This window comes from Macadamia integrifolia, chromosome 9 (genome assembly GCF_013358625.1).
Source record: "Macadamia integrifolia cultivar HAES 741 chromosome 9, SCU_Mint_v3, whole genome shotgun sequence".
In the NCBI taxonomy this organism is placed as follows: Eukaryota; Viridiplantae; Streptophyta; class Magnoliopsida; order Proteales; family Proteaceae; genus Macadamia; species Macadamia integrifolia.
Window position 1 is genome coordinate 18,011,778 of NC_056565.1, and position 22,481 is coordinate 18,034,258.

The following is a 22,481-nucleotide window of genomic DNA, read 5'->3' on the forward strand; positions in this document are numbered from 1 at the left end:
TCTTTTTTTTTTTTAATAAAGCAACCAAACTGTACGGTTCCCACAAATCAAGGGATTTTTTTTTTTATAACAAACAAAAAAACAAAACCGTACTTGCTTTTTTCATTGTCATTTTTTTTTTTTAATAAAACTTTGTAAGTTTTATCCTTTAGTAATAATATATTATTTTTCTTGTTTCTTCAAAACAAAATGACTCGAGGAGAAAAAATTGATGTTTATTACTGGTGGTACAGCCGATCGATTTTTCATGAACGAGGCTCTGATACCATTGATAGAAAACATATACAGAACGATTCATGAAGATCGATAAGCATGCACGACAAACACTATAAAATATATGTTTTAGGCATACCTGAATCCATGGTTGAAGAATAAGAACTCCTCAATGTCTTCTTGTATGCTCCTTGTATAACACGATCAATGTTGGTCTGGTCTACCCTCTTTCCCTTATGCTTTTGATTGTTAGCTTCACTTAATGGGTCAGTGATAACTATATATAGGGGTGAGGGTAGGGACCAACCCTGCAATAAAATTAGGGTTTCCTCCCCATTAAGGAAACAATACCTTAGGTCCACACATAGAAATAAATATTTCATACCATTAAGGTGTGCTAATAGAATCCAATATCTCCATAGAGATCACTTACCAATAATATTGGATTCTTTCTGCTTACTCCATCTTTAGTCAACACCACTAAACCGGTTTTGGAAACAAATCTTTGACTATGCTAACCCACCTAATAGGAAATCTTACAGAAACATCTAAAGTTGTTCTTGGTCACTATCATCAATAGGTTTAAAAAGTACTGGTATACAACCCATGAGAAAATCCCTGATTTTTTGAAAGAATTTATCTTTCAACAGCTCCTCGAAAAATCATACAAAGCCACAAATTTCGATGAGGCAAAGCTCCTGTGCACAAGTAGAGGCAGTGAGGTACTCCAACGACGTTACAATACTGATGGTCTCCATGCCTTGCTTGTGTGGAGTATTGATAAAGTAGAATTTGACCAAAGCATTCTTATTTGGCACATTGCTACTGATCTCTGCTATGAGTCTGACCTGCCTGATAATAATCAGAAAACAATAAGCAAGCTATTATCAGATTATATGATGTATCTTCTAATAGTGTGTCCTTTTATGCTCCCTGAAGGGATAGGAGATATAAGGTCTCTAGAAACCGGGGAAGATGCAGCGAATTTCTTCATGGATAAAAATCCGAATCCGAGCAGAAAGGAGGCTTGTACATTTTTACTAGGAGCTGTTCCACCTGTTGGTGAAGTGAAAGGACTCAAAACTCAGTCTGTTCTATTTGATGCATGTAGACTCGCAAATCAGTTAAAATCATTGGAAAAAAGATGGGAGATAATTAGTTGTGTATGGGTGGAAATGCTATCATATGCTGCAGTTCAGTGCAAAGCCACAAATCATGCTCAACAACTCGGACAAGGTGGAGAACTTCTTACTCATGTCTGGCTTCTCATGGCACATCTTGGTTTAACAGAAAAATTCCAAATGCCTACCAGCTTCACCAGAATGTTGACAAATTGCAAATAATCATCATGCATGATACAATTGTTCATGGTTAATTTGAGTCTCATTTCTGATTCTCCTCATTATTATTATTAATTAATTAATAATCTTTCATATATGTTTGCTTCTAAGTACCAAGTTGATGCCGAATTACTAGGTTTAATGTATTTTAGCATAGTTCCTCGTGTAAATAAAATGTTTGTTTTGTTCTTTATCGTACATTTTATTATATAAAAATACGACTTTATATTTTTACTTTTCCTCATTTCTTATCATAATTTTTTTTTTTAAATTTACCATGGAATAATCTTATATATATAAAACGTTTTTTCTCACCAGCTGCTTCTTTTTATGAATGGGATTCCTTCTATGACAACTGTTGAGGAGAGAATATCCTCGGATCCTGTTTTTTAAAATTTGGCAGCACATAATGCACACGTCTCCTATTTTTCAAATCCTACGTTTCCTATTTTGAGAAATCCTAGCGACAATGGGATTGGAAATATGGATGCGGTTTCTGACCCAGGATCAAATGGGTCGAGCAATTGTCGGTCATGTTCAGATGGGTCCAACGTGGAGGGTTTTAACTCTGAGGAAGGCCAGCTGGAGATCCTTCTCCATGCGCATGAGGACCTGGACGTTGCACTGCAGCCTGAGGTAGTTTCAGCTGCTATTAAGGTTGCCGATCATGGTCGAACATCAATTGTTCACCATGATCTATCAATGCAATCCCCCTTGGCTTCGGATGACTCGTTCACTACTGTCACTCGAAGGAAAGGCAAGGCTAGAGAGGGGGCGATATCATCCGTTGCTCAGGGCCAGCAGCGCAGGCAAGGAGGCAGAGAGCAGAATTCGGCTTTGAACAATGGGGAGGGTGCCACTCGTTGCACCACTAGGCACTCCAATAAATCTATTCCCTAATGAAGTGCATCTACTGGAATATTAGAGGAGTGGGCAACGATCGTGCTCGTGCGGCCTTGCGGGGTCTGGTTAAAGAGCAGAATCCATCGTTCCTATGTATTGCTGAGCCCAACATCGATCCTACTAAATGTCCAAACCGATTCTTCTGCTCCATGGGTTACTGCTCAGATTTTATTCATAATTCTAGAGACGTCTCATCTCCAAATATTTGGTTTTTTTGGAAGGAGGGGATCAAGCGGCCGGTGGTTGTTCTCAGTTCTCATCAGCATATCTCAATGTTTATGGAGGTTAACGGAGTTAAATTTTTTATATCTGTCATCCATGTAAATTGTTTTAGAGTTGCTAGAAGGCATCTTTGGTGTGATCTATGTGGCCTCGCCAGTTCGGCAATCCCTTGGCTTGTTATGGGTGATTTCAACACTTATTTATTTTCCCATGAGAAGAGGGGCCCCAGGAAATTTAACTCCGGTTCCTCAAACGATTTCTCCTCTTTTATGGATGCTGCCTCTCTTTTTTGCATCCCTTCCACTGGATTAAAATTCTCTTGGTCAAACAACAGAAGATTGGGCAACGCTAGTGCAGTTCTCGATCGTAGCCTCTGTAATCAAGAATGGCTTGATGTGTTTCCTGGGTGTTCTCAACGAACCCTCCCCCGCAGCTACTCAGATCATTCTCCCATTTTCTTGAACTGTTCTGAGGTCCCTTGCCCTGTCAATGCTCCCTTCCGTATGTAGAGATTCTGGTCTGAGCACATGGATTTCAAGGACACAGTTCGATCATCTTGGATGGTCCCTATTCAAGGCAATCCAATTTATGTGGTCCTCCAAAAGCTAAAGCGTCTAAAAGCCCCTCTTCGCGAATGGGCTAGATTGGTTTTCCCTAAAATCAATCCTGAGGTTGATAGCAGGTCAGCCGCCCTCCACTCTATCCAACAGACCATCGATGCCAATGGTATTGATGACCATCTTTTCAGTCAAGAATTGCAGGCTAAAGCGGATCTAAATAAGGTGGTTCTCCCCAAGAAAAACTTTGGCGAGAAAAGTCTTGGATCAAATGGCTTAGAGAAGGGGATCGATGCTCAAAGTTCTTCCACCTTTCAGCAAAGATTCGAAAAAACAGAAACATGATCAGAGAGCTTCAGGATGTCAATGGCGATATCTTGACTGAAGGGGATGCTATTGGCTAGTGTCTGGTTTCCCACTATGAAGAATTTGGCAAAAAGGCGGTCTCTACTTTTCATGCTTCTCTATTAGATGTTATCCCGGATATTCTAACTGATATGGATAATGATAGTCTCTCTAAAATCCCTTCAGCTACTGAAATAAGGAGTGTAGTTTGGGATCTTGATCCTTCTAGTGCGCCTGGTCCTGACGATTTCCTTGGAGTCTTCTATGCCACATGCTGGGATATTGTCTGTACGGATGCCTGTCATGCTATTTAGAATTTCTTCTCTGAGGGGATTATTAATAAAGGAGCTAACAGTAATTTTCTTACTTTGATCACTAAAGTAGATAATGCTTGCAAAGTGGGTCAATATAGACCTATCTGCCTCAAGAATTTTTTTCTAAAATTAATTCCAAAAATTATGAGCACTAGGCTGAGCTCTCTCCTCCCCCAATTGATTTCTGAAGAGCAAGGAGCTTTCCAGAAAGATAAAGTGATATTCTCAAACATTGGAGTTGCATCTGAACTTGCTAATATGGTCTCAAAAAAGTGCTATGGAGGTAGCATAGGTCTAAAGGTTGGCATTCAAAAAGTTTTTGACACCATAGAGTGGAATTTCTTTTTTACCGTCATGGAGAAGTTTGTTTTTAACCAAACTTGGATAAAATGGATCAAGGAAATTTTTATTTCTACTAGGATTTCTGTTCTTGTTAATGGTGGTCCTAGGGGTTTCTTTGGTGTTGAGAGAGGCCTTTGTCAAGGGGACCCATTGTCTCCATGCTTTTTATCCTAGCTGAAGAAGTCCTATGCCGTGCCTTAGAGATCTCAGGGCTAAGAGCTATATAAAGCCGATTCCAGGTCCAAGGAATGTTTATACTCCTTCTCATCTCCTCTATGCTAATGACTTGTTGATATTTATGAGTGCAGATTTGAAAGGTGTTAGAAGTATAAAAACTTTCCTGGAGTTGTATCAAGCCTTTTCAGGATAGCAGATCAATCTCGAAAAAAGCAAAACATTCCTGAGCTCCATCCTAGAAAATCGCAGGTGCAAGATAAAATAAATTCTTAACATTTCGAGCTGCGACTTCCCAACGCGATACCTGGGCGTTGATATTTTTAAAGGTAAAGTTAGGAAGGAAAGGATTTTTTCCTTTGGTTGATAATTTCAAAGCCAAGCTCGCTAGATGGAAAGGAAGACTTCTTTTGCTAGCAAGGAGAGTGGAGCTAGTGAAGAATGTCATGAGTAGGATTCCTTACACAATTTCTCTGTTTACCTTTGGCCTGCTTTGTCTATTGCCCAAATGGAACGATGGATCAGGAACTTTATCTGGAGCGGGGATGCCGATAGCTCTAAATCAATTACAGTAAAGTGGGACAATGTCTGCAAGCCAAAAAATGAAGGGGGTTTAGGCATTGGCCGATTAAGGGATGTCAACCTGGCATTAATTGAGAAACTCTGCTGGTATATTCACTCTGATTCCTTGGAATTCGCTTTGCTCCTTAGAGGAAGATTTATGACAAGCAAAGGCAGCCTAAAGATGTATCCTCTTTCCTCATCTATTATATCTAGCCTTAGAAAGGTCTGAGAGTTTGTTTATGACTCTGGAAGGTGGATTGTTGGAGCTGGTTCCAATATTAAATTCTGGTATGACCGCTGGGCTGGTGCTACTCCTCTGTTGGACGATTTTAATCCTCTTCCTCCTGTTGTTGGCAGCCCATTTTCACTTCTCTGAAATTTTAGATGTAATTGGAATATTCCTGTGCTTCAATCTATGCTTTCCCCTGAATCCTGTGATCGTGCTGCAAAGATTCCTATTCCATCTGTCGATATGCTTGATAGTAGAATCTGGTCCTTAACTGAATCAGGTAAGTTCTCTGTATCTTCAGCTTGGGAAAAGCAAAGAAAAAAAATCCAGTAAATGGTTGGTGGCACACAATTTGGAAAAAAAATCTTCATCCAAGATTCTCTATTTTTGGATGGCTCCTAGCAAATGGATGTCTTCCAACAGATGATTTGATCTCCATCAAAGCTGTCCCTCTTGTATCTAGGTGTACCCTTCGTGGTAATCATGTGGAAAGTTTCAAGCATATCTTCTTGGAGTGTGAGTTGTCTGTGAATATTTGGATCTCTATGCTGAGCTATTTTGATTAAAGATGGAGTGGGTTTCCTTCTATTGAAAATCTTTTCTCTTGGTGGAAGAGAAAATCTGCAGTTGTGCACTATAATAGGTTGTGGCTTCCACAAGTCATTTTTATTCGGTTCCACATATGGGCAGAGAGAAATCGTAGAAGATTTGATGAGACGTCCATGACTGAACCCAAGATTCATAAATTAATTTTGAAGGACCTTAGTGACTTCTCAGTTGTTCACCCAGTGTAAGCTAAATCAGTTGTAGATCTTCTCTTGACAAAAAAGCTGAACATATCCACCTCCCTGCCTCGTGCTAGGAGTATTTAGTAATTACGCTGGGCGGCCCCATCTAATGGATTTTTCAAGCTCAACATAGATGGATGTTCCCTTGGAAATCCAAGTCGTTCAAGAGCCCGCAGTATTATTAGGGACGGGAATGGATCCAATAGGATTTGCTTTGCTATATATGAGGGTGTTTGTTCTAATTTCATGGCTGAATTTGCAGCCTTTTTTCATGGTCTGAAGTTTGCGGTTGGGAGAGACTACAATAAATTATGGATTAAGTGTGACTCCCACTTAGTAGTGACCTGTATAATAAATCAAAAAATCCCTTGGTGTTTTCAGCAATAATGGCGATTCTTCAGGCATTACCTCGACAACTCAGAATGGGTGATAACTCACTGCTTCAGAGAGATAAATTCAGCTGCTGATAAATTGGCAAAACATGCTGCTACAAGTTGTTCCTCAAACACATGGGAAGTTGCTCCGAACTTTATTATTTCTGATCTGCAATGGGATTGCCAGAATAGGCCTAGATTCAGATTCTTATAATCTTTTGATTTCGTTTTGCTTTGTTTTCTTTCTCTACTAATGGCAATGCCGAAGGTGGAGTAAGTTCTCAAAGAATTCTTTTTGTTTCATTCTCTATTTTTACATAGTAATAAACTTTTGCTGACCGTTAGCAAAAAAATAAGGGATTTAGTGGTCCAATGGTTGTGTGATTGCTTTTGAAAGCTAAGGTTGTGGGATCAAGTCTCCTTAAGTGCTTTTCACAGTGTCACCCATGTATCTATGAAGGTGGAAACCATGCATTGGCTCTATGAGAGGTGCTCGAGGGGTAGGAATGGGATTTCACAATTTTCAATACCATCGGTGTAAATAATTGGACATAGTGAGGGTAAAATGGATAATTCGTATTAAATATACTATTAAAGGGTACCATAAATAGTGGCATGATAGTGACATGCAATGAATCCTATTGACAATGAAATAGGTGGATATGGGTATTATGGTCATTTCACCCATATGGGGTGAGTTGTAATATTACAAAACCTAGAGGGGTTAAAGTGAATAAACATAACATGTAGGGGTACCCAAACCTAAGCAAAATATAAGAATTTTCATTGGCTAATGTGGGTGGCAATGAGGGGTAAAATAGACCTTTCATATTTAATATCTTGTCAATAAAAGGAAGCAAAACTTAGATTTTGATTTCTTTCACCTCTATTTGTAAAGAGAGAGAGAGAGAGAGGAAGGGGGTTTTAGCCGTGGTGATGCATCTTTCACCGATGTGCACGGTGCATGCAAACACCCTGACTTCAAGCCAAATTATAAGACTCTTATGATGAGCATATTTATGTATGAAATCTAGGGTATAAAAGCGTGCATTTTGCATATTTAGAATGGAGCTACCTTGGATTTTACTCTCTTTTTGTAAGTTTTATATTTTAAAGGTCTTAAGGACTATCGGGCGCTATATCTCCAATTTTACACATAAAGATGTCATGTTTCTTTCCATGGTTGCGAAGATGATGAAATTCTGAGCAAGATGGATGTGTTCAATTAAAAGTACATATCCGTTTGATCACCAGTACAAGTGATTATTCTTTTCGGGCCGGAAAAAAAATAATGGATCAGAAGTGAACTAAGATACAGAACCAGCCTGTCTGCCTTTATCCCAGGGGTACAAGGAATATTCCAAATAACAACAAGGATCATTGGACCATGCCCTTAAGTGATTGAGGATTCGTTTTTTGTAACAACAATTACCTAGCGTAGTTGGTGAGTTGTGGTGTGCAAAAGTCCAAGGGTTGTGCGCAAGTTTGAAGAAGAAGGAAATAAAAGATAAAAAACATGAAGTAAACAGAAAAAATAGAAAAAAAAATATAGGAAAATTAGGGGCTACACTCTCTCTCCGCCACCTCACAATTGTGGGCCCCCTAAACCCTTATCGTTGGTCTCTCTCTCTATTTCTCTATAAATAAAAAACGTTCAAGGGGAGAGGATGGCTGGTTATTGTTTTTTGTGCTCTCTTTTTCTCTCTTCTTAGGCGCAATTCTATTTTTAGGGTTTTATCTCTTTCTCTAGTTCTCTTCTCTAGGTTTAGCCTCCTTTTAGTTCTTCTTACTTTTTGGTTAAACACTTTTGTAATGGAGTTTTAATTAATGAATGCAAGTTTTCTTTCATATTTATGGTTTATGGTATTGTAATTTTAATTCTCTAGTTCAAGGTTTAGATCTAGGTGACAAGATCCAAGCTTTGAAGCATCTCTATTCAAGTTCAAGTTTTTCTTTCAGATTTGTTTTCTTTAGTGCTAGCAATTTCAGATTTGGTTTATTCCAGATCTGGTTTTTAGTACTGGTAGTATTTCAAATCTCAATCAAGTTTTCAAGTTCAAGTATTGAAGTTCAGATAGGTAGGCTTCTCATAAGTCTTCTCTCCCCCCTCTCATTCCCTCTTCTTGTTACCCTTTCATTCTTAAAGTAGGTTTTAAATTTTCAGTTTTACATTATTGCTCTGCCTTTCCTCCAAGGTTTATGGCTAGATTATGCGTTGGCTTTGCCCCTCTCTAGCTATGGAACCATCATTTTATTTTAATTATTTATATTGTATCCCTTCCCCTAAAGCCAAGTAGAAAAACCATTTGTAAGAGTACTCTCTGGTCAAGTAGGGAAGCTCATATTATTTATGGCGCATCCCTCGGGCTAAGTAGAGATGCCTACTCATGTGCCTCTCTTTAGTTTTTTTCCCCTTTTATTTTATTTATTTACTTTTCAGCACTTTTTATTTCAACACTTTTATTTTCAGCTATTTTCTTTTTATGCGTGGTTTGAGTATTTAAATTCCTAGATGTGAATGGTTAGTTCATTCAATTTTTATTGCAATTTCAATTCCAATTTCCCTAGATGTGTTGGTTAGGACACTTTTAGATGCATTTGTGTTAGGTCGGTAGTTAGAAATAGATCACCATAATTAATCTGTGCACTTTCGCATTCCTAGAAGAAGCTTAAAATAAAGTGGTTGCTCTCCTTGTGTTTGATTCGTTAGCTACATTGATCCGTATGCTTGCGATTACTTGCAAAATTCAAACAAGTTTTTGGCACCGTTGTTGGGGAGACAGTTCCATGTTATTTTTCGCTTTCTTTTGATAAATCGGAGTGCTTTATTTACTTTTTCCTTTTCTTTTATTGAATTCCTAAGAAGAATAACTTGCAATAATAGTTGTATCGATGGAGGTCACCAAGTCTCACAGTATACTAAAGACAAATTTCACCCTGTAGCAGTACCACAGGAATTAACCTGAGTAACCTCGGATCCCTACAGGTAAGCTCACAAAAACTCAAAATAATCAAAAAAAAAAAAAATTCCATTCTTTTGTGTTTGTCTTATTCTAGTTGTGGGTAGTTTTCTATTGCATGAGTGCTAAGGGGTACGTAATACTGAGAATTGGTTAGAAATAAGAGATCCAACAAGTAGTGACCCTATAAGTTTGCTCTCTTTAAAAGCTTTCAATATGGGAGACCAACAGCAAAACTCTCCATCTAAATCTTTGAAAGATAGGTTCTACCCTGCTAGAGCAGCCCAACCTTCATGCATAGTTCTACCACAAGCCCAGGGCAATAATTTTGAGCTCAAATCTTAGTACATCACTATGTTACCCCACTTCCATGGACTGCCCTATGAGGATACATGCCTATTCCTTAGGGAATTTGAGAAGGTTTGTGTTCTGATAAAGGTCCAATAGTTAACTGGTGATGCTGTAAAATTAAGGTTCATAACTTTTGCGCTCAAGGACCAAGCTAAGAAATGGCTCTATGGTCTGCCTACCAATTCTATTACCACATGGGATGGATTTACTCTAGTCTTCCTGAAAAAATTCTTTCCTTTGCATAAAACCAATAAACTCAGGAGTGACATTCTTCAATTTAGGTAGAAACCTAGTGAGTCATTCTCCAAATTTATTGAGAGATTTAAGGACCTCCTTCAGGAATGCCCTCACCATAGAATTGATACATGGCAATTTTTTCAAATCATTTATGAGGGTATTGATTATCAAACCGAAGCAGTTGTTGGAGTCTATATGCCCCAAAGGTTTTACATCTTTTATAGATGAAGACGACGCTTGGAATTGTTTGCTTGAATTGGCTGAGAAAACCAGAGAGTGAGAGACTACTTAAGAAATTGAGAGGACAAATAAGAGTTACCTTGTAGAAGGTGTTGTGACCAAAGAGGCTCAACTTGAGAGTCTTATCAAGAGACTCGAAGCCTTAGTAGTTAAAGGACCTGCCCAACTAAACCAAATAAATCATTTTGTGCCTATGTGTAGTTGGTGCCAATCTCCCACGCTTGTGATGGAGGAGTGCCCTAATATTTCTGGTGTGAATGATTTGAATGTAGGTCCTGAAAATGTAAATGTTGTGTCCCAAAACAACCCTTATAGTCAAACCTACAATCCAAGATGGAGGAACCATCCTAACTTCTCTTAGAATCAAGCCAATAATCAAATAGGTCCTAATTTTCAATCCTTGAGTCAAGGGCAGTTTGTTCCCCAACAAGCCAACCAAAGGAACATGTCCCCCAATCAACAAAACAATTTTAGGATCCCTACTCAATCTGCTATTCCACCACCTCTTGTAAATCAACCTCCAGGATTCATGAGAGGAGGTGGTGATTTGGCTAGGCTTTCTTCTTTAGAGAAAAGCATAGAACTTCTCATGAGTACATTCATGACAAGCCAACATAACATGGAGAAGCAAATCTCCCAACTTGCTAATGTTTTGCATGAAAGGGAGAAAGGGAGGATGCCTAGTCAGCCTGAACCAAATCCCATGAATGTGAATATGAATCATCAACCAGTTCCAAATCAATTGAATTCAATTCAAAAGAGTCCACAACAAAAGCTCTCCAACCAATGTAATGTTGTTTATGTTCTTAGGAGTGGCCGAGAGTACCAACAGAATGTTCCTAACTCTTCCCCATCTATTACTCCTGTTAACTCTCCTTCTGTTGAGGACACAAGTGTGCCTCTTATTCCAGGTTCGTCTGATGAACCTAAAGCAACTAAAGATGATTCTGTTGAGGAAACCAAAGATGATTCTTCTAAAAAAGAGCAAAATCCTAACAGTCCTTATGTTCCTCCTGTCCCCTTTCCTAATCAGCTGGTAAACAAAAAGAAGACTGCTTCCATGGATAAAATTTTAGAAGCCTTCAAAAAGGTAGAAGTGAACATCCTTCTTTTGGATGCCATATCCCAGATCCCCCTGCCTATGCAAAAGTCCTGAAAGATTTGTGCAATCACAAACGTATCACTAGTGTGCCCAAAAAGGCATTCTTGGTAGGCAACATTAGTTCCATAATTACTCAGCCTATAGCCGCCAAGTATAAGGATCCAGGGAGCCCTACCATAACTTGTGTCATAGGCAACACCTACATTGAGCATGCCTTACTTGACCTTAGCGCAAGTGTGAATCTTTTGCCTTACCATGTGTATAAGCAACTAGAATTGGGAGAATTGAAAACAATTGGAACTACTCTTTAGCTGGCAGATAGATCTATTAAGATTCCTAAAAGGATGGTTGAGGATGCCTTACTTAAAGTTGGGGAATTTTTATTCCCTGTTGATTTCATTGTTTTAGACATCTAACCAGTTACTAACATTCGGGACCAGATTCTAATTATTCTTGGTAGACCGTTCCTTGCAACCAGTAATGCCATACTTAATTGTAGGAACGGTACCATGAAACTTTCTTTTGGCAATACTTCTGTGGATTTTAATGTCTTTAGGTTAGGTAAGCAACCAAACCCCCATGAAAAGGAAGTTCATATGCTACAGGAAATTCCAAATTCCATTGAGACATATTTTGATATTGATTTTGATTCTGAATTTCAAGAGTGTATGGAACAATTGGATGGTTTTGATGACGGAATTATGTCTGATGTTTGGAGTCTCCAACCACCTATAGAGTCCTTAGGACCCCGTTCCAATTCCATTCCCAAATCTTCTATAGTGGTGCCCCCTAAGCTAGATCTTAAGGAGTTGCCATTTGTTTTGAGGTATGCTTTCCTAGGGCCTAACCACTCTTCCAGTAATAATTTCTTTAGATTTGACATCTAGCCAGGAAGAGGAATTAGTTAAAGTGTTAAAAGACAATAAGGAAGCCCTAGGTTGGATCATGGTTGACATCAAAGGAATTAGCCCTTCTATTGTTCAACATCATATTCACCTCATTGAGGGGTCCAAACCTTCAATGGAACCCCAAAGGAGAGCTAACCCAGTGATGAAGGAAGCCATTCAAAAAGAAATTCTAAAGTGGATGGATAATGGGATCATTTATTACATTTTTGACAAGGGCAAGCATTTTTACAATAGATCATTTGAGGCCTCATGAAGAAATATGGGACCACCCATAAGTTGAAGCCCTTCATTGAGTTGTCATCTTCTGCTCTAGAAGAGGTCATGGATCTCCATGAACCTCTTTACATAAATTGCTAACTTTTACCCGGGTATGACCTCCTTGCATTGTTTATCCGTTTAATTCTTTCCATGCATTGAGGACATTGCATGACTTAAGTGTGGGAGAGGGAAATCAGTTTCTTTTTGTTTTTTAATTTTTTTTTTCTTTTGCTTGTTTTTCTTTTGTTTTTGAGCTGGCTAAAGATGAAATCCTACTTTGGCTTTTGGTTAATGATCATACCATTTGGTTGCTTGATATATGAATGTAAGATTTTTTTATTTAGGTACCCATCTTACACACATAAAAACCTTGTTGAGAAAAAAGAAATGTCTCGAGATGGGACTCTCTTTTGAAAAATAAGAAACCCTTGTTTTACGATGTTGGACCATATGTAAGTCTGTGGGTTCTTTGTACTGTTGATTTGTAGTTGAGACCTTCTTTTTAATTTGGCATGTATTGACAAATGTACAATTTTAAAGGAAGTGTGGAAAGTGGCATAAATGAAAAGTAAGAGTTGATTTCGTTAGAACTAGACAGGGCATTGCGCCTCAGGAAGCGTGGTGTCTTGATTGAAATTCCTAGGGAGAAAATTTCTGAAAGAACACTAGCATCACTGTCTATGTGGGCATATACAAAAAGCGAAGCTACATAGAAACTTGGGTGTCTGGTGTTTGCTTCACCATGTCATTCAGGCCAACAGTAGTGGAGTAGGATAGAGTTATTATGGAAAAAAAAAAACCACACAATAGGAAAGTATGTATAAATGTCATCAATGCCTTGGTAACATGTTTGGTCAAAAACACTCCAACGCCTTAGTCCTGAGTTCCCTATTACTTCACAAGTGGTCTTGCCTTAAGATAATGATGTTTTGGAAGAGACAATGTGAGTTCCAAATTAAAGAAATATGCTTGTGCCTGAAATTGATATGAGGTAATAAAATTCAAGTGTGGGGGTCCCTAGATCAAGTGTAAGAGAAATTATCTTTGCTCCCGATCGATATGGCCCTTACGTTTAGACAAGGTTGGGATTTTCTTTTTTTCTGAATTTTGGGTGTATATTCACCATAAACACCCACAAGACACAACTCGTCCACTTGGAAGACCTAAGGGTTTAAAGGCTTGTTGCACATGCTAAGTGTAACCGTGATTCCTATGAAAGTGAGTTAGGCTTTTTGTTTTTATTCTTTTTCTTTTTCTTTTGCTTGAGGACTAGAAAAATCTAATTGTGGTGAAATTCATACAATGTGTTTTTGAGACAACTTCCTCATGAAAGTTGTAGGACTATGAAATAGTGAACTTTTAGCTTTGAAAGCGAGTGATTTCAAGCTATGTACAGAAAGTTATGGTCATTTTACTAACCCTACCCGAATCTGTATCTTCTAAACAAACATTTCTTTAGCTGAACTTTAGGAGAGCTAAAGACCAATTTATATTTCGATTCAAGACCTGATTATTTTACATTTAATCATCAATAATCTACAGAATAACCCTATGAAATTCAATTTCAAATGGAGTTTGGGAAGGACGGCTTGTAACATAAGATTTGGGGCTACTCACAATTTATGTCCAAAAATTTTGAACCCAATATTTTGGACTTAAGATAAATGAAAGCATATTAACTAAATAATGATATGATCCTAATAGGTATCAACACAAATAAATGAGACCTTAAATGAAATAAGAAAGCAAGAGATGTGTAGCCTTGTGATAGTAAATTACCAATATATATATATATATATGCGAATGCAAAGGGGGTAAATTAGAGGACATGGTGGACTATTATAAGTGTCAAATAAGCTTTAATAGCGGAAAAATCTTTTTAATTATGATGCTACCCCTATGTAGGACACCTCCATTGTACAAGTGCTATCGGACTTTCGAAAATTGTAACTATCAAGAAAATTCAAGGTGAGTGGGACCAACCTAGTTATCCTCCCCGATTGTGTGATGGATGCTTATATGTATTTTTAGTATATTGATGTGATAAATGTCATGATGATAGCATTTAAAACTATTTTTATTTGTATTATAAAATGCTTGTATTTGAATTGCAAAATGGGATGTTGTGATTGAGGTTATTTTTTATGAGTTGAATGAATGTTTGTGGTGATACATTGTGAATATGAAATAAAAAATGTATTTGTGGCTATATTGTGAAATAAAGAGCAACTATGAGTTATGGTTCATTGTGTACTGAGAATGTGGTCAGGTTACGTACCTCACCTAGTGCGGAATGAAGGGATGAGTGTACGATGTAATGTGATGTGGTGTACCTCACCTAGTGGGGGAAGAAGGGGTGAGTGTACAGTGTTGAGATATTGTTGACATAATATGATGGATCATTGTAGGATCACTGCTTTATGACAATGATATGCATTGCTTGATATACACATGTGGCTATATTGTGAAATAATGTGCAACTATGAGTTATGGTTCTTTGTGTAATGAGAATGTGGTCAAGTTACGTATCTCACCTAGTGCGGGATGAAGGAATGAGTGTATGATGTAATGTGATGTGGTGTACCTCACCTAGTGGGGGATGAAGGGATGAATGCACGATGTAATGCGATGTGGTGGACCTCACCTAGCGGGGGAAGAAGTGGTGAGTGTACAGTGTTGAGATATTGTTGACATAATATGATGGATCATTATAGAATCACTGTTTTATGACAATGATATGCATTGATTGATATACACATGTAGGATGGTATAAATATAGATATTGTAATATTTATTGTTGTGTGTGCTGATGTGAGTATACCTAGGGTTTTAGCGAAAAAAAAAAAAAGAGTATACCTAGGGAGGTTTCTCTCACTAAGCTATCGAACTTACCCCTATTATTATATATCTTTTTCTACAGATAAAGATCAAAGCTATAAGCCAGGGAAGGAACCCAACCATATGGATGAATATTTCATTTGTCAGCTAATAATTGTTGATTTTCTTGTAATTAATGGATGTGTTGTATTTCTCAACGGAAATATACAGTTTAAGTAGGGGTGTCAATTCTGAGCCCACACCAGTAGGCCCGATCGAGCCCGACTCATTTATGGCCCTACCTAAACCGGCCCGATTAAAGAACAACCATAATCTCATATCACTTCTAATCTTGATTAAAGAGTTGTGTCACATATTTCTGGGCCTTCAACCCACTTAAGAAAATAATTTTATGATAGGCATGTTTAAAGCCCGTTTAGAGCCTGTTTAGACTTGAATAGCTTTGTAGCCCGGTTAAGGCCCAATTAAGACCCGTTTAAGGAAGCTCGATTAAAGCCTGACACCGATCGGCCCGATTATAAACCATACCATGTTCCCCAAAGCTAGACCTGTTTACTTAAACGGGCGTTCGCGGTGCAAGGCTTCCAAGTGGTCAAGCCTGATTAGGCCCGACCGAGACCGGCCCGACCAGACCAATTGACACCCCTAGTTTTAAAGGATTTGAATTGTAAGTAATGCCACCAAGGGAAGATCCTGACACTCTGATGTAGTGGAACTCTATGTAATATTAAAAAACATTTAATTTTTAAATGGAGGATATTACGAGTTAGATTTTTATGAGTTGTCTATGGATTTCACCTACCGAAGCTACAATTCACAGTACAATTCAAATGTAATACAAATCAAATCATAAATTTTCTCACAATTTGTTACATTGCAATTACCTATAATTTCTATCAAACAATTGTTGCATGACTCCAAAGGTTACAAAACCAAAACTGAAGGTTACAATGCAGTGGTTGTCACTATAATTTCATGAGAGATCAGCTATATGGCCATTCAGACCATTATAATGGTCTTTCTAACTGGAGATTTCAATGGCTTTGACCTCCGGTATTTTCATTTCTTCTTCTTTAGGAACAATAACAGTAAGCAAGAACTTGCCATTGCTACTCTCAATTCGGTGCCACTGGTTATTCTTCTCTTCCTTCTCTTTGCTACACTCCACTAATCTGAACTACTCGGCTCTCTTCCACTTCCACCTTCACTTCTTCCTTTTCCAGCACAGAAGATCAACTTTCAAGGTGTGAGCTTCTGGGGTCTCCTTCCAATCAGGATTTAAGTAGAACTTATCTTCAAAAGTTAGTAGCCATTAAGGAGAGGGTGTCCAAGTACCTATAAGCATGTATATCGGGTTACCTACTTTCAATGTGGGATTATTACTTATGCTATTCACGAGGAACTCCAACAGTCTCCCCCTCCACATGGGAGCCCGGGATCTTCTCTGACTTCATCCTCAGAGGTACATTGGGTTCTCATGCCTTGGCCCAGCTACCAAACCTTGTCTCTGATACTACGTATTAGGGCCTTGGGTAGCAATCATCTTAAAGGTTAGAGAAGGAGATGATAACATTTCATCGACTATTTGAAATGTAAAACATAATATTACAATCCTTCCAACCAACAATTTTGACCGTTTGTGAGTTATGAGTTAAGGGGACTAAGATTGGGGTGAGGTTTAGAAAGAAAAAAAAATTTAAGCCAACCCGGCTGGTTGTGCCCCTAGTTTCTTCTTTTCTTTTGGCTGAGGATGGAATAATTAACCAGGGTTAAAAATTTTGGAGAGACGTTAAAAATTGTATATCTTTTGGGAGGTAAACCAATGGTAATGTCTACCAAGAAAGAGGGCATTACTTATAAAAGTGAAAGAATATGAAGGTGAATTATTAATTATTCCCATTATTTGCCAAAAAATCAAGAAAATGAGAGAAATTAAAGAATACTATTACAAATTTACAACCATGGTTCAAAAAATTGGATTAGATTGAAATCAGCATTGATCGATCCCCAATCCTGAGTCTCTTGACCTTTCCCATCCTGATACTCCGTACAATCCAAGCGTAAAAATGTAATAAATTTTTTATTTTTGTTAAAAATAAGGTAAAGCAATCCGAAAAAGTTCGATCGAGACTGGTTCAAACCACAATTGGATCAATACTGGCCTTGACTGATCCCAAGTTTTAGAACCTTATTACACAAACGAAGTCTTAATATTGGGCATTCCCCCTTCCTTTCATGACATGCTTCCTCAGACCTGGAATATGAATTTTTGAGATGTAATGTTGCCAATCTATGCTCCTTACGTCAAATCCAAAATTCTTCCTCTCTTCTTCAGACAACTCCTCCATAAGCTTCTCGGTGTTTGTATTATCAAACCTTGAAAAACAAATGGTGATTTAATGGTGTTCCCTAGTCATTATAAGAATCTCAGGAATGGATATATAAAAAAAATATATTATATATATATATATATATATAAGAAAAAACATGTAATATGATAATTGTTTTGATGAACAGGAGGTTTAGCTAGCTTCTCACCTTCCTCCATAGAAAGTGTATGGTTCATATATGTTAGCCAAGTACTTAGCTTGCTCCGTTGTTTTCTTCCGTACAATTTCAAGTTTACGAGATAGTTTTCCACTGGAAGCAGCAGATGCAGGCAGTACTTGCTGGCTTCTTTGGATGGCATTTCTCCAATCATGTGAGAAATCATCCATGGAACTGAACAGCTTCGGTCTTGAGACATAAATTAGTCTTCCCATTGAGTCCATGTAAGGGGAGGAACTGAAGTGTTCATAGGAAAATCTTGCCAAGTCTTCAAATAGTAGTGGGTTCACAACAGATGAAGCAACATGGTAAATGTTCATATCAGGTTTCCCTGATGCACCATGCTTTGCCATGGCTGCCAATGTTGCGTTTACAACCATGTCGGCAGGGACCTACACAAAATTATATCAAAATGATAAAAATTAAGCTCACAATTGCGTTCTCACTTGGGATCCACCGTACATCCATGGATGTAGCTAGGGATTGGATCCAGATTTAAATACAACTTACTACATCAAGGACTCCCTTGGGGTCTGCAAGAAAACCTGTGAGCTGGCCTTTTCCATAAGATAACACTATTGGATCCATCATCCTGAGGTTCCAAAACAATAGGACATGATAAATAGTCAATAATGCTTACTATTTTCTTCAATTTAGAGACCACATGAAAGTATGGTTTGAATCAATTAGAGCACCTATTTCCTTCCATCCATCCGGGGAAAGGTTCATTGTAGGTGCTTTCAATGACACTCGGCCGGATAACAACCACCGGTATATCTCCTCTTTGATCGCCTATCAGCATCTCACCCATGGCCTTTGTGAATACGTAAGTATCTTGCCACCCATGCATGCAGGCCCTATTAAATTCAATTTTAATCACTACATGCTTGCCCTTGGCTACTTCGTAGGCAGTTCGGGCTCAGCTCCCATGCGATAAAATTGGCCGTTACCAAGTACCTGCTACCCCCTATAGGGTAGCTAGGGAAATGGAATCCTACGGGTCGAGTGGAAAATACCCTCCTAACAAGGGTGGAATTTTCCAACTTATCCCTGAGATTCCATTTTCCTAGTAGCGACTAGGAGTTGTAGAAAGTCAGCTGTTACCGGTGTATGTTTGGCTCCCATAAGTGACACATATTGAACAAAAGACCAAAACCTAGGGCCCGTTTGATTTTGTTTATGCTGTTCTTGTGTCTAGAAACAGCAGAAACTGAAAACCTCATTTCTGTGCTAAGAAACGATTTTTGGAATTGTAAAAAGATGTTTGATTTTTCTGTTTCTAGAAACGTTTTCAACAGTGCGATAGGGGGTGCTCTTGGGTTCAAGATACGAGTGAAGGTATGGCGTTGCAAGTATGCAACTCACAAGTGAAAGCACAATATTAGAGTTGCAAGTATGCTTCATGGAGATGAGTTTCAAAAGGATGAAGACAATCCAAAACTGTGAGCTTCGCATGAACACGTTGAAGTCGCCGCTTTTGAGTAGCGAGAAGTTTCAACAAAGGGTTGGAGTTGGGGGTAGGGTAGGCCGAATGAAGTATTAGGTTTTTCACAATTTTTGTCCCTACCACTTGTTTCCAGAAATAAAAAAATAAATTTGACTTGTTTCTCCATTTTTGTTTCTAGACGCAAAAATAGACATAAATTTCTCCTATTTGAAAAAACCAGTGAAACGAAACAAAAAATCAAAACGGGCCCTAGTTCAAAACGGAACTCGGATCTTCTAATAAGATTTCATAATGACACATCTTTTTTTTCTTCCATTGATGTTATTCTAAGCATTCTTAATTAAATGGAAACAATAACATATGTGTCAGTGTGAAACCATAGAAGTGTTCACATCCAGAGTCCAGAGTCCAGACTAAGTTTGAAAAGCCATACCTCTCTAAGCCCAATTCTTTCATCTTTTGTGCCACTGCATGGTCTTCGATAGCCAACTTTATCTCACCTTCAACATCCAACAGATCAGGGAGAGATGTAGAAGGGGCTTCAGAAGTAATCATTGTCTCCCTTGCTATGCAGTCTCCTATGCTGAAGGCCTTTTCCAAGATTCTGCCTTGTCTTTGACCATTGACATAAGCTACACCAAGATGAAACAGTATATGTCCTTTCTCATTGTTTTGAAGTCAGTTCTCTTTTAGATTTTAATTTCTGTTGGTTTCAAGTGTTGTTACTTACCAGTCGACACTTGCAGGAAGACTTTAAGTTTCTTACACCTCTTCGCAAAGCTTATAAGTTGGGATGCTCCTCTTGTGTTTATATTCAGAGCAACATCATACCTGAAATTTTTTAAAGATCCCAAGTGTGAGATTTTGGGATGATTCAAAATGTTCTATGAAAATATATAGTCATCAAGACCAAAGCAGGTTCAAAACCTTTCATCAAAGGTAGTATTGGCCGCTGAGTTTATGATTACATCGACTTCCCTTGAGACATGTTCAGCTATATCTTCTTCCATTCCAATATTACATTCACAGATATTACCCATCACAGGAACCAGCTTGCTCAGCATATATGATTGATATGTTTTCCCATGAATTTGTTGCAGGCATTTGAAAAGTTCCTCGTTTATGATCTGAACACAAACATAAAGTCAGTTAATCTAAGATAATTATTGAAAAGTTCACGAACTTGGTTCCTCTCCATCTGGCTGTAGCCTCCAACTAGTGGTATTAATTCCAAGCCCGCACCGGAAGGCCCGATCGGGCCCAATACGTTTATGGCCTGGCTTAGACAAGTCCGATCAATAAACATGTCGGGCTTTATAAACAAGTAGTATACGGTGCAGCCACCTAGCACGACGAATGCCCAACACATTTACAAGCCCGATTTGAACCGACTCCTTTAAGCCTGACCCCTTTAATACTTGTATTTTTTTTAATTTTTTTAATACTATTTGTATTTAGTGCTAAGGCTATGTGATATGTACAACTGAGATGGTGGTAATTGTTATATGACCGTTCATCTTTTTTATGCGTAGTTTAATTGATTTGAACTTACTAAACTTGGGTTATATAGGTATAGTTTAATTGATTTGAGTTTCGTGAGTTAAAGATCGAGTACATTAGTAATTTAGTTATTTTGCCCATCTTCGGCTTAATCCATTTTAACTATAGGATCTTTTTCTTTGATATGCCCATCTTTGCCTCATTTTATTGGTATTCCTCTTAAAGCACATTTGAGAGACCAATTTTAAAGATGACCCGTTTAAAGTTAAATAGGTCTATAGCCGGTTAAAGCCTGATTAAAGCCAAAGACCGACCGGCCATATTATTAACCGTATCATGCCTGCGCTAGTTAAGCCCGTTTAGCTAAATGGGTGTTCATGGTGCACCCCTAGAAATTGACTGAGCCCTACTAGGCCCAACCAAGACTGGCTCGTCCCGACCACTTGACACCCCTACCTCCAACCCCATCTCACAACATCCATACGGTGTGGGGACGGGATCCCGGCTCAAAGTTCACACTAAGGCTACAATTGATTGCAAAGGAAATTGAAGGGATAGGAACTTAAAATTTTCAAATCAAAGATTTTTTTTTTTTTTGAATCATTATCTTATGTGATTGTATAACTACTTAAATTTCTTACCAGATCTAGTAATGATACATTTTACATTTGTAATTTTTATTTGACTCTCAACCCTTCGATTTGCCGCGGTAAGGATAGGATTCCTCTCCATAGAACCCATGGACCATAAAGTGATCTCACAGCTGGGGTGACGTCGAGACATATGCTAGGGTCCTCCCAACCATGGGATCACTTTATGGTCCATGGGCTCTATAGAGAGGATCCGGATCCCGCAAACTTCTCCCTTTTTTAAAAATTTCACTTTCCTCTCCTTTTGAGTCACATGGTGTATTGCATAAAATTGAGAACGTAAAAATATCAACATCTTTAAGAAACATACTTCATTCTTCAATCTGTTCATTGCGTCCTCCTTGTTTTGCGCTTTAATCAAGAGAAAGATCTTACCCACATCAGGCACTGTCCTTAAAATTTTCTCCAGGAGAACTGAAAATTTAAAATCAAAATGAGAAGAAAAATCTGGTATTAGAAAACCAGATTAAACATCAACTTGAACTGAAATTAAATTAAGGAGAGAGAGAGAGAGAGAGAGAGTACTACAGTACCTTTTGCTAGAAAGCCAGTGGCACCAGTAATAAAAAACCGCTTTCCTCTAAGAAACTTAACAATCCCAACACCATCAGTGGTCTCCAAATCTTTCACTTGTATGTCATCTTTAGGATTCTCATTTGATGATAAGTCCATGCTTCCTGCATTCACCAGACAACTTCCACGCTCGATCTTCTTCCCTGTGGTTGGTATCAGCATCAATCTCTTCGTCAAAAGAGAGGACAACCCACCAGAAGTTGTCACATATCCATTGCTCTGCCAACAAACACTGTTCTTCTTCCTATTTTTCCAGGAAGACCCATTATTAATGCAACACCACTTAAGCTCATTTGTCGACCCTGGAAACTTAGCCACTACAGGCAAGGTTGGATTCAGAAACACAACTCCCATTTCTGCTCGGAGAACTGGAAGAAGAAAGATTTAATGAAGGAAAGAAACAAAACCAAGCAAACAAAAATAACACTAAGATGGGTTAAGCTGGGATTCAGGCATGGAATTTGAAGCTGGCAAGATTGGGAGGTTGGGTTTAATTTAGGTTTTA

The 22,481-nt window shown here is 38.3% G+C and overlaps 1 protein-coding gene and 1 non-coding gene across 2 annotated transcripts; both read right to left on the minus strand.

Moving 5' to 3' along the window:
• Window positions 1-9,928: 9,928 nt before the first annotated feature.
• On the minus strand, window positions 9,929-10,035 carry LOC122090305. The gene has a single exon (XR_006143543.1). It is a non-coding gene; the product is annotated as a small nucleolar RNA R71 (small nucleolar RNA).
• A 7,431-nt stretch (window positions 10,036-17,466) lies between these two features.
• On the minus strand, window positions 17,467-22,330 carry LOC122089586 (fatty acyl-CoA reductase 2, chloroplastic-like). The gene is made up of 9 exons (XM_042659315.1): window positions 21,937-22,330; window positions 21,714-21,817; window positions 20,181-20,380; window positions 19,984-20,084; window positions 19,687-19,885; window positions 18,502-18,663; window positions 18,317-18,398; window positions 17,798-18,198; window positions 17,467-17,635 (listed from the first exon to the last, which is right to left on the minus strand). The coding sequence occupies exons 1-9, from the start codon at window positions 22,328-22,330 to the stop codon at window positions 17,467-17,469; spliced, it is 1,812 nt and encodes a 603-aa protein (XP_042515249.1).
• Between the last annotated feature and the right edge of the window lie 151 nt (window positions 22,331-22,481).